General features: G+C 43.4%; 1 protein-coding gene across 7 annotated transcripts in view; it reads left to right on the top strand.

The window, feature by feature from the left end:
• wdr7 (WD repeat domain 7) overlaps positions 1-18,339 on the top strand; it is a 104,975-nt gene that overhangs the window by 68,612 nt on the left and 18,024 nt on the right. For all 7 annotated transcript variants that reach the window (XR_012947864.1, XM_076079908.1, XM_076079907.1 and 4 more), the window contains 2 exons: positions 1,292-1,519; positions 11,374-11,560. Coding sequence is in view for 6 of the 7 variants with exons in the window: in XM_076079908.1 (XP_075936023.1) it covers positions 1,292-1,519; positions 11,374-11,560 (415 nt within the window). In the remaining variant the exon portion in view is untranslated. The remainder of the gene's footprint in view (positions 1-1,291; positions 1,520-11,373; positions 11,561-18,339) is intronic.

Here is an 18,339-nt window from a genome sequence, read left to right as displayed (position 1 = left end):
AGGCTTTCAGCGGGACAAAGACGTGTGTGTGTGTGTGTGTGTGTGTGTGTGTGTGTGTGTGTGTGTGTGATGGCTAATACCGGGACAATAGAAGTGTGCCTGTTCAGTTGTTATCGGCTCAATGGAGACTCACAGGCCTGCTGGTTTTTTTTTCTCGAACCACCATGAAAAGAAAGAAAAAGAAAGAAATGAGAACGGGGGTCTCCCCACCCCCGGACTCTATTCAGCTAAAACATCTCTCAACCGTGTCAGAGGAAGGAAATAAACAGACCCGCAGTATCTCCAGACCTTTCAGTATGAACTACAATGTTGCTATCTAAATGTAGTAAGTCACTAAAAGCAGCATCTTACAGGTCAGATATGCGATTCAGGTCCTGCAGCTTTGCATTTAGATGAAGTTCCCTTATCATGTGACGGACATTAGATGGAGCTGTTGGCAGTTTTTTTGATGTTTTGCATTCCTGGCTTTTGCAGGAGGCACATTAAAATGCTGTGACTTTTGTTGGTAGAAATATATAGCTGGTTCTCAAATTACCATGTTATTGTATAACACTCAGCTTTTGGTTTGGTCACTTCAAATGCAAAGGCAGTTGTGGGTTGTTCCATAAAAATGGCATTTGTGTGATGTCTTTTTTATCTAACACAAATCTATTGATATATTTGAAAGTTGTTGTGTTTTTACATAATGTATTTTGACCTTAAAATGAAACACAAAAGTGTATTGTTCTGAAATTCATATAAAAGTTTAGTAAGGGTGTATCTGCTGTGGTCATGAGGATTTTGGTAAATATTAGTAATCCCTACTATGTATAAACTGTATTGTACTGCATATTTTTAAAACATTTGTGGGGGTGCATCGCCAGGGGCCTAACAGCAAATGATCACATTGTTTAGGATCTGTGAGGGATGTGGGGGGCTGAAGAAGCTTAAAGGGGGTCTCAACATGTGTTATGTTGGGCAGGAAAATTCTTTCAACACCTTGGTAATAATGGATCTTGAACTAAGATCATTTGGTCAACCTTAAATGAACTTTTATGCCCTTTGAAACTAACAAATGCACAAACATGTTCAATCATTTAGTCTGGAAGCTAATTTGTACTTAAAAAAGGAATGGAATGAAGTGAATAAAGTTTGCTCAGTTGACATGGAGATGTCACCATGTGACTAAAGTATAGAACTAAGAAACCAAATAATAAACTAAGCATGGAAGGTCCCGTCTTGAGACCAGGGTGAATCCTGTTACATCAATGAGAAGGCCCTATGTTGACGTCTCTCTCTGTCTCTCTACCAGGCTGTCTGTCCAACCTTCCGCCCAACGCTAAGAAGATCTCCAACTCGTACGAGGAGCGCCGCAAACAAGCCACCGCCATCGTGCTGCTGGGGGTCATCGGGGCCGAGTTCGGCGCTGAGATAGAACCTTCGAAGGGTGTGGCGCGGGCCCGAGCCGGCGGACAGGTGCCCGAGGGCTTCGGACTGACGAGCGGAGGGTCATCCAACTACTCTCTGGCCAGACACACATGTATGTACAGAGATGACACACTCATGGCCATATTTACATTCTGCTTATCAAGATATGTAGTTTGCGTCCCGAGGTAGGCATGTAGGGAGGCCTCCCAGCATGCATCAGGGCAACAGTGTTCCTGGATTGTCGCCACTGCCAGAAACAGAGAAATATTCTTTTCCAACTTTTGGTTTCTTAGTGCTGACTCCCTTTGCATGGCCTCCTCTCCACACACCGTAATTAGGGCCTGGACATTTTGGTTTTGTCCAACAAGTGTTCCCTATTGTTCTTTTTAGCCACAGTAGCAGTGTGTCGTGTGGGCTGGGTATCGTTTAACAAACTACATTAACAGTACTCTTAAAGTGATTCTGATTAAAATAGAGTACTTTATTTGATACCTTCTGTTTCTAATTCATTTGAAACCCTTCATCTAAATGGAAGCATTCAGTCCATGGAATGCCATCACCGACTTTATTTTTACAGACCCCACAGGCCTGTAATTTAGCCATACTTTACAATGTTTTTGTGGCATTTTTGATGCGATGAACTGCCAACTCTGTCAAATCACAGTGCTTGACTTCACCACACCACAGACTGTATGGGTTGTGGCTGCTGCTGTAGTGAGCCAATCACATGGCACGTTAGATCATAGAACACTTGGGTTGATTGCGAGCGAAACCTTACAAATTTTTTTTAGATCTGGGTCCAAAAAGGATCTTCTGCAGATATCGTTTCACTGGAGAAGTTTGGATACTACTTGGGACTGGGTTATTTCTGTAGATACCTTGAAGGTATCGAATACCTATACCCACCTTGGGATGGCAGTGTCGGTTGGACGGGTGCCACTCACGGTTCCTCAGAGATTGAATCCTACTGAGTTTTGAGGCTGTTCCATGAGGCTGACATTTTTGGCTTGGGGTAAAATAGTACAACTGTTGGATGGATTGCCATGAAATTTGGTCCAGACATCCTTGGTCCCTAGCAACTGAATCTAATAACTTTGATGAGGCCTTGAACCCTAAACCAGCCTTTGGGTTTTTGACTTAATCTCATATTATGTACATGAGCATATACAGTGCATCCGGAAAGTATTCACAGCGCTTCACTTTTTCCACATTTTGTTATGTTACAGCCTTATTCCAAAATGGATTAAATTCATTATTTTCCTCAACATTCTAAACACAACAACCCATAATGACAAAGTGAAAACTGTTTTTTGCAAATTTTTGCAAATCTATTAAAAATAAAGAACGAAAACATAACATGTACATAAGTATTCACAGCCTTTGCTCAATACTTTGTTGAAGCACCTTTGGCAGCAATTACAGCCTCTTGGGTATGATTCCACAAGCTTGGCACACCTATTTCTGGGTAGTTTCTCCCATTCTTCTTTGCAGAACCTCTCAAGTTCCATCAGGTTGGATGGGGAGCGTCGGTGCACAGCCATTTTCAGATCTCTCCAGAGATGTTCAATCGGGTTCAAGTCAGGGCTCTGGCTGGGCCACTCAAGGACATTCACAGAGTTGTCCCGAAGCCACTCCTTTGTTATCTTGGCTGTGTGCTTCGGGTCGTTGTCCTGTTGGAAGATGAACCGTCGCCCCAGTCTGAGGTCCAGAGCGCTCTGGAGCATGTTTTCATCGAGGATGTCTCTGTACATTGCTGCATTCATCTTTCCCTCAATCATGACTAGTCTCCCAGTTCCTCCCGCTGAAAAACATCCCCACAGCATGATGCTGCCACCACCATGCTTCACTGTAGGGATGGTATTGGCCAGGTGATGAGCAGTGCCTGGTTTCCTCCAGACATGACGCTTGGCATTCAGGCCAAAGAGTTCAATCTTTGTTTCATCAGACCAGAGAATTTTGTTTCTCATGGTCTGAGAGTCCTTCAGGTGCCTTTTTGCAAACTCCAGGCGGGCTGTCATGTGCTTTTTACTGAGGAGTGGCTTCCGTCTGGCCACTCCACCAAACAGGCCTGATTTGTGGAGTGCTGCAGAGATGGTTGTCCTTCTGGAAGGTTCTCCTCTCTTCATAGAACAACACTGGAGCTCTGTCAGAGTGACCATCGGGTTCCTGGTCACCTCCCTGACTGAGGCCCTTCTTCCCCGATCACTCAGTCTGGCTGGGCGGCCAACTCTAGGAAGAGTCCTGGTGGTTCCAAACTTCTTCCATTTCCGGATGATGGAGGCCACTGTGCTCATTGGGACTTTCAATGCTGCAGAAATTTTTCTGTACCCTTCGCCAGATCTCTGCCTCGATACAATTCTGTCTCGGAGGTCTACAGATAATTCCTTGGACTTCATGGCTTGGTTTATGCTCTGATATGCACTGTCAACTGTGGTACCTTATATAGACAGGTGTGTGCCTTTCTAAATCATGTCCAATCAACTGAATTTAGCACAAGTGGACTCCAATCAAGTTGTAGAAACATCTCAAGGATGATCAGTGGAAACAGGATGCACCTGAGCTAAATTTTGAGTGTCATGGCAAAGGCTGTGAATACAGGTTATGTTTTTGTTCTTTATTTTTAATAGATTTGCAAAAATTTGCAAAAAACTGTTTTCACTTTGTCATTATGGGTTGTTGTGTATAGAATGTTGAGGAAAATAATGAATTTAATCCATTTTGGAATAAGGCTGTAACATAACAAAATGTGGAAAAAGTGAAGCGCTGTGAATACTTTCCGGCTGCACTGTATGTGTGGCCTCACAATACTCTCACCCTTAGTGAGATACTGAAATGTTCGGTGGCTCCTGTTTCGGTGGCTCCTGTTTCCAAATTCAGAACTACACAACTGTCAAAGTAGAAACTTCGGTGTTGGATTAGAGGTGAGGAGAGAGATGGGATTGATTTTCACCCACCAAGCTTGACACCTTAAGGAGCTTGGCACACACACACACACGCTCACTGGGCCCAGCCTGTGCCACGCCGTGCCTGCAGCGTTGGACCTTGGTGGGCATCAAACCTGCACTAAGCAGAGCCGCTCTTCCATCCTGCTGCCCCTGAGCTCTGATTGGTTGCCTCTGGGGCCATCCGCCCAGCGACAGAGCCTGTGCTCTCGCTGATAGACTGTGGAGCGTGATGTTGGCCCTGTGCACAGTGGTCAGCTCACCTGTTTGGACTCACCGGACACACACACACACACACACACACACACACACACACACACACAGAAAACCCCAAGCCCATGTCATCAGATGAGAACAACTCCAAATGTAATTGATCCCCTTGAGTAGAGCTCGCTCCACCCGATTAAAACCTTTCACGTACTTCTCTGGCTGGGTTTCATTTGGACAATGTGATCCTGTATGATACTTGTTTTTAACAGAATAAACCAAACTTCTCAAAGTCATCAATGTTTAATGTTGTTTTAACATCCAGCAGTCACACTAGAGCTTTGACCAGATAAAATACAATATGATATTTGAAAGATTCTCGTTTCAACCACAAATCAAAGAACACGTTTACAAGACTAAGGCCTAATTTCCACTGCACGGTTCGGCTCAACTCAACTTCCGGGATTCCCAGCTGATCGCCGTAACGTCTGGGTGTGAAACTCAAAAAACTAAACTCAAAGGCAGATTATCCCGTGGACTATTATGAGGAATGCATTTATTGTAACCCGAGTACACAGACGAGGAGCTATGTGAAATGGTAAGAGGACTTACTTTACCTCTGGTGGTCCTGCTGCTGCTCTCCACAGCCGGCTGAGTTTTGCCGCAGAGAGTCAGGTCAGCCGGGGAAGTCGACCCGGATGCAGATCCCTATGCCGCTAGACATAATGGCCAGGGCTGCTACTTTCTGTGTTTACTTTCAGTCAGACTGTGAGACAAGTGATTGATCATGTGTATTTGGAAAGCTGAAGGAGGCTTGCGCAGCTTGCCCCGAGACATGTCATTCTGATTATACGTCCTGGGGAATGGAAATGGGGAAACAAGCAACCGTCTCCCATGTCAAATCCACGCTCTTTGTAGACCCATTCATCCACCCCGGCCTCCTCTTTGCCAAGAGGTTGAGGCTGTAACATTTACTACTCCTCCTGTCGTATTTAGGCGGTTGAACAACTGGAGGACAGTCACCACCACCTTAACTGAGGCTGCTCCTTGAAAAACTCACCCAGCTATTTGACCTGACCCCACAAAGAGGCTGAACCCTGTAAAAGGTGTTATTGCTTAATATAAAGCTCCATCAGACAGTTACAGATGACTGTAAAAAGCATACGTTGGAGGACATTTCTTTTATTCTTGTAATGCTGCTTTCATTCCTGCCCCTTTGTCCGTTTTATCCCTCTCTCCTTTTCACTCTGTTCTTTTTTCCAGCTTTCATTCCAGTCTTGTTTTTCTCCCCCCGCCCCCCCCCCCTCCTACTCTGTTATGAAATTGAAAGATGGATCGGTGTTGTTGGCATACAGCGCAGTGCGTGTGATGAATGAGAGCTGTCCACCCAGAGAGAGGGAGGGTACAGTAGTCTATACAGCAGAGTGTAGATTGATGTTTTCATATGGCGAGGGGGGGGGGGGTGTAGGGAAGACGGAGGGGGAGATTGAGCTTAAGGGAGGAAGGAAGGAAGGATAGATGATGACAGAGGGAAGGTGGGATGTCCATGGACAGACAGGATAAAAGAGACAAACTGTACATCTGTGTATTGTCTCTGGACAATAATGCTCACGGTAAATGTCAAAATACCCGGAGTGCCCTCTGAGGTCCGTTTCGCCGTGAACGGTGTAGGAAATTTGGGTTTAGAACGGTGGCATTTTAAAACATTCATGAGAGCCGATTGGAAATTGAGTTCTTTATTGTTTTTCTATTCTAGAAAATTGAACAGGGGCAAAGCGGGTGATGGAAACCTGAGGTTTGAGCAGCGCTCCTTTAATCACGTCATGTCACTGCGCCCTCTCTGGAGAATTAGCTCCACCAACTGATCTTGATGCACTCTTCTGATATTCATGCAACAGCAGTGCAGGCAAACACGCATTCATTTGCATTTTGTTTTGCTGATTGTCTCGAAATTCGTCTACAATTTTCTCCTAATTTGTACCTCATGGTCATCAATTAATTAATCAAATAAGCTATGTAAAGATTGAACATTTTTTCACATCGTAGCTGTCAGCTAATTTTGTATTTTATTGATGGCGCTGAGAGAATTCTTGTTGCAAATTAATGTTTGACTTATTTTAGGTTCTATATTGAGGCAAGTTTTCATCCATAGTAGCAATCAGTAATTTAGTTAAACACAGTAATAGTTACTGTAGCTTAATCTTGGGTTTGCGTTTGATTAGCAGGATACGTTTTTTTAATGATTAATAACTTCTTAAAGGTGCTGTATACGGAATTCAAAGCATATTTGTTGCCTCCGCACGGCTCTCAACATGCTGACAGAGCTAACAGTGTATACCTGAGGGGGAACCGAAGGGTGGGCGCGACGCTTCTGCAACGTCTGTGCTGATGGTATTATAACCCTAAACCGCCGTATGAGAGCAGTGCAGAGCGGCAGCCATCAGTTAGCCAGTGGGTCACGCTCACATGCACAAACATGCACTAAAATGCACGTGCGGCCGGCCCGGCTTCTTAAACAAAGCACAGAAAAACTCTGATAACAACACATGCATAGCAAGAGTGACTTCATTCATCCACTATATCTTTACATAGCTAATAGTTGTTAGCTGCTACATGAATGCTCTGAATCATATATATATATATATATATATATATATATATATATATAAATATAAATTCCAGCACCACCCAAAATAGGTGGTGCTGGAAGTTAGGTGATGCAGACTACATGCGGTGCTAGTTGGCCAACCGCCGCAACTGGCGATCTAACAGCTAACATGCTAATTCGCCTGGAACATGCTCATGCTAGACATTACAATAGCCAGTCGAACTAGCTAGCTTGCTTAATTAGATTACACAGGTAATCTAATTAAGTTTACCTGTGTTAAAAAAACTGAACTACTAACCGTTCAGTTTTTTTAACACAGGTAATCTTAATGTATCCAGTGGTTGTTGACCAGATACTACTAATGTTTTTATCATATAATTATTCACAATACACAGCATTTCTTCTCTCTCACTCAAACTGGCTCTTATTCTTTCTCTTTTCGTATAGTTTCTTTATTTTTATTAATTCCTTCTCTCTCCCTGCAGCGAGTCCGATCTGGCTCTCGTCCACTAACCAAGTCCCCCTCATTGATTTACCTTCACCTCTCATTGAGAGAGAGAGAGAGAGAGAGAGAGAGAGAGGGGAAAGTGGAAAAGCCTGTTAGTGGTCGACTCGGCCTGGTAAACTTTAGACATCGCCGATCTGTCACTATTTCACACCCTCTACTTCCCTCCCTCCTTGTTTCCACCCTACGTCCTTCTTTCCTACCTCCCTCCTCCTCCTCCTGCCCTAATCACCCTCTCCGTGTTTATGTGACGTGTTTACTGCTCTAACTAACGGCTCATTATGGCCAACTGATGCTTTGTCAATAGCTATTGGTTCATTTGGGTCCGGGCCTGCCTTTTAAACAGAGATGTCCGCCGTGAGAAATGGACCCGAGTCCTGGACCTCTCTCACTTCCTGCTCACTGACTAGAGAGGAGGGGTCGTAAATTTGAATCTCGATCCGGCCAATTACAGCGCTGATTGTTAACAGCCATCTTCAATAGTCCAGGACAAAAAAAAAAAATAGAGGCTTCTACATGCAAATACTTTTGAGAGATTAAACCTCCGTCAGGTCTATTATAAACACACACACCTGCCCACCCACAGCCACTGTCACTTCACACAGCGTTGCACTTTGACCTCATAACCTCTGAGGCCCGCTCTGTGTTGAGGGGGGGGGGGGTTGCAGTTTGACTGTGGGAAAAGCACGTACACACATATTATCAATGTCAAGGGTTTGAATCTGACTGGTGACCTTTTGCCCCATGTCCCCCAAATTATTCTGCCGATTTCGTCCCATCCTCCCACACAGTCACCTTGATTTATTGATTATCAGTTTATTTCAAACTAGTGTTGAGTTGATTTCCTATCAGAGGCCCAGCGAAGTTTGCAAAAGGCGTTCATCGTATTTCACGCAACACAGACCACAAGAATGTGAACAGAATGAGCTTAAAGCATATTACGCTCATCAAAGCCTCCTTATTTTTTACTTTTAATATTTTAAAATAGATCCGGGAACATAGTTGTTTATATTTTTTCAAAGGGCAAAGCTGATGTATTGGTCTTTTCATTTCAATTCCCTGGCAGTAAGAAAAGAACATACAGAACAACATCTCAGTCGTTCTTAACTTCCCTAACCCATCTGTGACTGTCGGCACTACGGCCATTGGTTCCTACTGAAGATGTTAGTCTTTGTGTTTTAGTATTTCTTTAGCAGGTTTAACAATTGCACACTGTTTAAACATTTTTTTTTTGCCAAAGCAACTGAGAAAAACATCTCTAACTTAGATATTTTGCACCACCGTGCCGAAATACAATATAAACCGTCCCAATGTAAATGCTGTCAGTCCCACTAATACAATGGCTGTCTTTCTACCATACAATTATTTTGATAGTGGTGCGTGGCATAAATATAACACGGAGGACATTTTTTTTTTCTTTGTCTCTTTCGCGGTACTATTTTTCGGTTAAGCCGCTGGTGACACCACAAAGTAGAATCCCACCACCGCTTCGGTGACCGGCTGACAGCCGCGGTTACATCCACCTTCTGTGAACCTTAAAATAATTCCGGAAAGTATTTTTTACCGTCCTTGATCTAGTTGCTCTATTCTATGTATTTTAAAGACACCTTTAAGTTAGAGCCCTGATTACACACCAAGTGACAGAAGTTACCACTACTGGGAACTGAAGCTGCTCCAAACATGCACTCTGTCAATATTGAATTAAGACACAATTGCTTCAGTAGAAGGAGATCATTTGAGAGAAAATGATTGCATGATTGAAGAGAGTTTGGTAGAAAAAGCATAAAGGAACAGCATAACTCTGAGTGGATTTGATTTCTGTTGGTGGTCTCGATGATTTGTACTAATCAGTAACTGGAGGTCAAAGTTCATCCAACCCTACATGACTGCTGATATTTATACTCTGTTTGTATGTATATATCGATGAATGTAACAAAAACATGATTGATTTTTTTCCACCCTTACTGGCGTTTGCCCACGTCATGTCGATCCCCAAATGAGGGTCAAAGTTCGCCGCCCTATCACCGAGTCGCCACACGCCAACCGCACACCGGCTCTGCATGTCTGACTCTTTGTCTCTTCGCCAACAGCCACAACATAGCTGCTAACAATGTTAGCGCAGACGTCCATCTCCTACAGCCTATGTCACCCATAACGAGGTAGCACAATGATGCTAACACAGTTAGCGCTCTATCTGTCGCTGCCGCTATATATTATAACAGTCGTGCCCAGCAATGCTAACACGGTTAGCCTCCAGCTATATCTTTCATAGCCCCATTCGTAGGCTGTGTGTGTGTAGATCTAAACCAATAAGGAAGGGGGGGGTTGCCATTTAAGGCGGGTTGATGATTTAATGCCAGGAGATCCAGATGATGACATTAGCTTTGTGTGTCTGGAGACTGGAGGACCTTAAGAGCCACCACAGGATTATAAGAACGTATAGTAAATGATCTGTTTTACATTACATGTTTCTTCATATTATTTACATTTCAACTGACAACACAATGAACTGTATCGATCTCAGACAGTAGAAGAAGAAAAGAGCCTGCCTGAACGCTCGACAGAACTTCATCGATGCAGTTCTGCGCATACGTCAATGAACTCTGAATAAATAAATGAATGACCAGTTAATTTATGATAACTGCATGTATGTACATATGTTTTTTTGTTGACATTGACATAACCAGACACCAGGTGTTCATTCTGCTCCTCTCCGTCTTGATTTTCCTCCAACTTTATCCTTTCGAAGCACTTTGTGAAGAATCTGCTCTGGACCTCTGGCTTCAGTGGGTGAGACAGGCAGAGAGAGACAGACAGACACCCAGGAGGAAGAGGGGGTTCATACGTGTGTGTGTGTGTGTGTTGGGGGGGTAGTCGTAGTGTTATTGAGGGATGGGGGATATTTTCTGGAGCCTTAATGGTCAGCCTGTCCCCACAGAGACTGGCTCAAATGTCAGGTCAGCTATGAAGCGACCTCCATCCTGCTCGCTGTCTGCATCCTGTGTGTGTGTGTGTGTGTGTGTGAGAAGCACCAGAGTTGAATCTTTCCAACCCAAACCCTCATTTGAAACATTAGGATTTATTCTTTTTTTATGATCACAAGAAGTTATGACTTCTTTATTGAAATGGCATTTTGCTGCGGTGGGCGGGGCTGTGACTGTAAATGTTTAAATTAGCCGCTCAGTTAACTCTGGTGCATTCACATTGATGTACGTGTTGAATGAGGACTGTCCCTGGTAGTTTAACACACAGGTACAGATTCAATGTCATATTTCAGCTCAAATCTTAACAAAGGCCGTGTTTACACTCGTCTTTTTAATCCAACTTTTGTGATCCCAAAGAGAGCAAGACCTGATCTCGGAGCATACAGACCTGACAGTTGATGCGTCCTGGCAGGATCAGATGACAAAAGTCACATCGAAAAGACAAGTGTGACCACAGCCTATGTGAAATAAGAGGCGTCATGGCGGCCGATGCAGCAGAAGCTACACCTTTATCACATCTTAATTCTCTTCTTCTCCTGATATCATTCACCCCTGTAGCAAAGGGAGGAAAATAAATTGTGAAATGATGGCTGATTAAATCACATAAAATGTGCTGTAGCATTGTTAAAGCTTCGACCTCCTTTCAGATACACCCCCCCCCCCCCCCCTCCCTGACTCTATTCTTCGTCACTCTGATTCCACCGCTTCTGCCGTTCACAGGTAAGGCGCTGACCTTCCTGCTGCTGCAGCCCCCGAGTCCCAAGCTGCCCCCCCACAGCACCATCCGCCGCACCGCCATCGACCTGATTGGCCGAGGCTTCACCGTGTGGGAGCCGTACATGGACGTGTCGGCGGTGCTCATGGGGCTGCTGGAGCTCTGCGCCGACGCCGAGAAGCAGCTGGCCAAGTGAGTCCACGGTCACACAAACTCGAATGTTGCTGTTGTTGATAAATCATAAAACACCATCTGTTATACATTCTGATATAAAGATAAACACTGTACCTGAATATATATAAAGAAAACACGAAGACCGGAGGAAAACTACGGTAGAAAGAAAATGGTTCCTTCATGAATCTGCTCACAACAAGGTCTGTGGTTTATCTTCAGGAACCAGGTCATGAGTTCTGCAAAGAAACATTGCTGTTAAGTTCTTTCAAATGTATTTTTTGGGGGTCTTTGAGCACCAACAGTCCCATTTTATTGGAGGGAAGGCAGACATCTCTACAGCCGATATCTCCAAATCCAACACCCAAACAATCTTTACCAGTAAATAGCATGGCAGGTAAGAGGAAACGTAGGTATTTTTTTATTTTAGGGTTAACTGTCCCTTTTAAAAAAAACAAAGAAAAAAAAACAAAAAAAAAACAGCTCATGCATATAAAATCAAAGCTTACATATCGAGTGATGGTGAAAGACAGACACACTGAACATGACAAAAGGACACTGTTGTTCAGAACAGTCCCATGTCCATAGTTTATGTTCAGGAACGGATTAGTTTATTCATTGTTTGTGGGTTCGGCTGCTCAGTCTTCCCTCTCAGATATATATACATACACACACACACACACACAGAGAGAGAAACACTCAGGCATCATATAGCCGGCACGCTGAGTTATGGAAGCCAGGCTGTAATCTGATTGCAGGACATTATGATGATGTAACGATGTCTGCGTTGCTCCGACTTGGGAGTCCTCTGTCTGTGTGCCTGTGCGTTTGTCTGTGTTCATATGGTGTCATGTTGTTTTTCCTCTTCTTTTTTTTTCTGCCCCACTATAAAAATGTCCATCCAGATAAAAGCTTAACTAGTGAAGCAATTTCCTGCCCCTCAGTGGACGAACCCTTTCGATTATAATGGCCAGTTCACCTTTCCTCAGCTGAAATACGTTAACATGCTGACAGATGATCTCCTCAGATTGTTGTATTTGAGGCCTGAGGAGTTGAAATGATCCAGCATTTTACACGAAAAAGCAAAAAGTGTCAGAAAAGAAATTAACAAAAGAGATCAAATTTATCCTGGGATCTTCTGATGTGGTCTGGTCGTCTTAGTAGATGTCTGTGTGAAGGCGGACTTTAGGTTGATTTATCTAATCGTGTGACTTATATCCCAGTTTGACTTTGAGTGACGTAGAGACGCCGTATACGACTCCTGTCAATCACAGTAAGCCCCGCCCTAAAGCATACTCTGCTTTATGGTCTACTTGACTCTAAATGGACCATCATTTACTAAATGAACATCATGCTGTATTGAAGAAGACTTGAAACTACAGATTGAGACCATAAACTCATGTTTACAATGTTTACTGAGGTAATAAATCAAGAGAGAAGTAGTCATTTTCTCATAGACTTCTATACAACCAGAGGAGTCGCCCCCTGATGGTCAGTGGAGAGAATGCAGGTTGAAGACACTTCCGCATTGGCTTCAGTTTTCAGAAGCGGAGGTTGCAGCCAGGTAGTTAGTCGTAATTATATACCGCTAATATCAACCTCTTGTCTGCATTTGGCATTGTCCCAATGTTTCTGCCACATCTATCGGCATCAAAACAGGAAATAAGTGTTAAAGTAGTAAAGGCTCTTGCTTGATTTGATTGGCCTCCTAGGCCAAGCATTGATGATCAGTGCAACTCTGCGCCTTGCGCTCAAATGCTGGGAATATTTGAATTTCTGAACACGTGGTGCACCGCAAGACAGGATCGCTCGCCAGGCGCCCTCACACCACAGGAAAACAATGATTTTGCTGTCTCTGTGAGACTTAGTCCATAGATGTCGGGAGCAGCAGAGTCCACTTTGGCTCCTTGAACATCAACGCCACAACCAGCAGGTCAAAGAGTAGGTCAAAGGTCAAGGCTGCCTTCACACATTCATAGTGAGGTTGTAGCATTTTGTATGAGTGAAGGTCAGAGGTCACAGGGAGTAAGTAATTCAGTGGCATGCTCTCATGTATGGTACAAAGGACTGTGTCTTCCTCCCTGCTGAAATCTAGCTGGCCAACATGAGTTGATCCTATTAAGGCTGAAACTGGAGCTGGGTCAGTCTGGTTAAATGAGTATAGATATTTGTGTGTGTGTGTGTGTGTGTGTGTGTGTGTGTGTGTGTGTGTGTGTGTGTGTGTGTGTGTGTGTGTGTGTGTGTGTGTGTGTGTGTGTGTGTGTGTGTGTGTGTGTGTGTGTGTGTGTGTGTGTGTGTGTGTTATTACTACTACTAATAATAATGGTAAACATGTTCAAATCAATGTTTATAATGATCAGGCAGGAGATGACTCGCACTGCTCTATTAATGAAGTAAGCTCATTTTAGGTGCACTGCAACAGCGTGACAGTCGATGAAAAGATGCGTAAATAAACACAATCTCACACGAGGCCGAGATGCGACTGCGCCAGCTTATATTGTTCTGGCTTGTGTGACTTGAATTCATGAACGCGCAGTCAGGAAGACTCAGGAGAGAAACTGGAGGAAAATAACTGAGGAAAAGGTTTAAGGAGTTCCTGCTGAGATCAGTTAGAGTCTGAGCGATGCACTCTACAATGCAGGGGATTGCTCTGTACTTCTTGACCAGAGTTCTGTGTTCAACACTGTAGACCATATCATCCTGATTAAGAGGCTACGTGATTGGGTGGACATACCCGGATCAGCGTTAGACTGGTTTTCATCTTACCTCACTGACAGAAGTTTTACTGTCACTGTTGGAGACTTTGTGTCTTGTGGTGTTCCACAGGGCTCGGTTCTGGGGACTCTGTTATATTTTTCTGCTATTTTAAGCTTTATGTACAAGGTCTGCACTGGTATGCATGTATTTATTGTGTACTTTGTCAATTGTGCCTTTTTGTTTGTTTTGTGTGTGTGTGTGTTTGTGAGAACACACACCAAAAGGTTCTGAGAGCATCTCTGGTCTGTTGTATCCCTGACCCCATCACGTCCTTTTCCACCTTCTTGTAAAACACACTGTTAAGAAGAACAACAACCAAAACGGTGACAGACAGATACTCTAATGGTTTTAACTAAGAGCCGTCACGATCGGCAAACCTGCACGGACGGCAGCTCGACTTGCACGAGTATGTGCATGATACTGTCTGCGGACAACGTGCACCCATCGGCAGAGGAGGTCGTGCACCGGCCATTACATTAAATATTTAAATGAATGCAAATTGATAATACAAGTCCATAGAAGTTGAAAATTGTATCAAAAAAACTCACCTGGAATGGAACAATAGTTACTGTATGCTTATGATCCAAGTTCATCTTGAATTCAATCACATCAATTTATCACCTGACCAGATCGTTTCATTGTGAGTTTTAGTCACGGTGGAAAGGAAATACTAATTTTAATTGTACACTGTGGCATTAATAGTAGTTGTAGTAGTACTGCAGTAAGTTACTGCAGTACTACTACAGCACACATATACATACAGAGTTTGGGACCGTGTGTAATGGATGATGGGATGTCTGTGGATGTGTGTTCTTGCCTCCTGGTGTTGTTGAAGGAAATAACACTAGTGCACCACAATAAACACACACCACACACACACAAACCGAGTCGGTTTCAGTATCACTTCACTGGTCAGGTTGTACTGTAAAAAGACGAGGAAAGTGTGAAATGTTGAATGCACGTACACACACACTCACACACTCACAGAGGGTGTGTTTCAATGCAGCTGACTTGAGAACGAAACGAAATAAACAAGTAAACTTGTTCAACTTTCAAAACTTCTAAATTCCTTCAGTAAATCTGTCACTCGAGTGTAACCTCATCAGATCAGTGAACTGGGATTTAAAGGCCTCTTGCTGACATGAGCCTGACTCTCATGTGTTTGTTGTCACCACTGCAGAGATAAATACGTATTTTAATGCAAGCAAAGAATAAAGTGTGTCTTTGACATGCGGGGATAAATACATGCATTTACGTTGTGCTTTTGAAAATTGCCTTTGTCGTGCGGAGGTAAGCCAATGTTTTGGTAATCTGTGTGCGTCGTGCAGAGATAAGTACACGTTGTCACCGCGGATGCCGACTCATGACCACAGCAGGATGTTTGCACGTCGGAGAACAATGATCCGCAAACCACGGGTCACTTCTCAGAAATAAAATTTGTGTCTATGTTTCGATCCGTGCGTGTATTCATTTGGGTTACTCGATTACATTCAGAACCTGCTTTCAATGCAGCTTTACGGTGTTATTAGACAATCGGAGATAATAAAGTTAGAATCTCATAAATATCACTATTGAAAATATTCAGCATGTCTGTGAGCTGTTTTCAACCGGCCAGTGAATCAGTCAGTAATCCAGTTGTTAAATCAACTAGCAGTGTGTCAGTATTCCAGTCAGTAATCAACTGAGAAAACCCGTCATCCACTAAACATTTAAACAAACTAGCCAGTAGAACAGTCAGTCAGGCAATGAGTGAATCAGCCAGTGAATAGATCACTGAACCAGTCAGTCAGCAAACCATCCAGTTACCCAACTAAGCAACCCGGTTCAATCTGTTTGTCTGTAAATGAGCAAGCCGGTCGGTAAGTCAGTACCTAAACCAGCCAGTACTTCAGTAAGTTAATCAGTCCCTAAGATGGTAAAACATCTAGTCAGTAACCAGTCAGCAGATAAACATTGCATCATACCAGCCATTAAGTCAGTGAACCAGCTACTTGTTAAGCCAGTCGGTTCCCACATTGGTAAACCAATCATTCTGCACCTGTCAGTGTCCCAGTCAGCAAGTCAATCAACTAGTTACTCAGTCAGCAACACAGTTTGACTCAGTCTTTAAATCCAGCGAGTAAAGCCGGTCTCATGCTTCTCCCACTGAGCTCTGCAAACACACGCCTGCACTGACAAACTTCTGCAACTACATGAATGTGACTTGCAAACAAACCCTGCCGTGTGCCTTTATAAATAAGAAATACATTTTAAAAAGCCCTGCTGCAAGCCGACTGCCCATGGCTCCTTGTTGATGATTGGCTCGTTGGTCTGTGGTACCCAAGCCCCGTTTGGGATCCTGAATACAAAAATATATAATACTGTTTAATAGCACTTCCAATGAATGAATAAATATATCTTTATGTCGATTGCCTAAGTGCGACTCCTCTGGTTGCAAATAGAAGTCTATGAGAAAATGACTCTACTTCTCACTTGATTTATTACCTCAGTAAACATTGTAAACATGAGTTTATGGTCTCAATCTCTAGTTTCAAGTCTTCTTCAATACAGCATGATGTTCATTTAGTAAAGTATGGTCGATTTAGAGTCACATAGACAGCAGAGTATGCTTTAGGGCGAGCTTACTGTGATTGACAGGTCACTGTTTCAAAAAAGCCGCGATGGCGAAATCCCAGAACTCAAGGCTTTAAATGTCAATCCACAAACCAATGGGTGACGTCACGATGACTACGTCCACTTCTTACATACAGCCTATGATTTTAACTCTTAAATGTCAAACATGTCTTAAATGAATCGGGGAAACCCTGATAAGACTGCATCTGTAAACCCTTCACATTACCATATAATCTGGGCTGAACATTGGAACCTACCAAGGTCCCAGACCAGATTTCTCCGTAAGGAGCTACAGTGCAGACTGCAGTCTCTGCTCTCCGGGAGGCCGTTGACTCAAATGAATCTGTCGGGTAGATCCACATCATACGTACATAATGGCCAAAGCGCAAAACCTCCTATCTGCAGAATTTTCTGATTGCCGGATTTCACTTTGGATGATGAGAACAAGGAAGGCTGTTCATATTCAGTCTGTTTTAAAAATAATCCCGCCCTTCGTTGAAACTTAATTTAGAGCATCGTTTTGTAGAACCTCCTCCAATTTGCACCAAGTGCAAAAGATCCTATATGCAAAATGATCCAGGCATTTTTCAGATAGGAGGTTTTGCTCTTCGGCCATCGATGCTGTCTTATATGCCGTTTAAATAAAGCAGTCTGTACAGTCCCTTACTAAACCATCCACTTCCCGCCCGTTTGTAACTCACTGAGCAGATCAGTCAGTAAGTCCGTCAGTCAACAGCCGGTCACACACACACACAGTCCCGGCTTCCTGCAGCAGTGACTCTCGTCATGTGATCAAGGTTATTCACTCCTCCCTCGCACACAAAAAAAATCAATACTTCCAATCCTCGCCGTGCGTATGTGTGCGACTCAGTATTGACTGGCTAATGTCAGCACGATACTGGCTGTGAATGCAGTCATGTTGCCGGGTTCACACACACGGAACCTTTTGAGTTTGTGTGTGTGTTTCTTGTTGGCTCCGCATACTGTAAATTCAGTGGTTGAACAGTTTTCTAACTGATCTCCTAATCCCGTTCACTTTATTTAATTTGACAAAGCTTTAGTTTTGAATTTTCTGGGAAATTCCTATTTTTTAATTTAGTTTAAATTCTACTTTATGTTGCCACTCAGCAGCAAACGAACCACTCTGGATATAATGTCGTCCAGTACAACACCACCTTTCACTGACCTTACTACCGACCAATGAATTGGTTTGACACATGTCCGTGTGTTCTCCTGCGACTGTAATAATAATCTGGATTATTTCATTACATGTTCTAAGCGTCGGCCGTTAACCTCGATGGTTCTCGGTACAATTAGCTCCCGGCCCTCCCGCTGCCTTATATCAACACCGTGACTGCTTCCAATTACAGCCAGCCCTCTAAATGAAATTAAACATTTCAATATTGCTGATATATTGCCAATATATTACC

Source organism: Anarhichas minor, unplaced genomic scaffold, assembly GCF_050575085.1.
Source record: "Anarhichas minor isolate MPS153535 unplaced genomic scaffold, ASM5057508v1 ptg000073l, whole genome shotgun sequence".
NCBI lineage: Eukaryota > Metazoa > Chordata > Actinopteri > Perciformes > Anarhichadidae > Anarhichas > Anarhichas minor.
The sequence above is the reverse complement of the archived record's forward strand: the minus strand, read 5'-3'. Positions and strand labels throughout refer to the sequence as shown.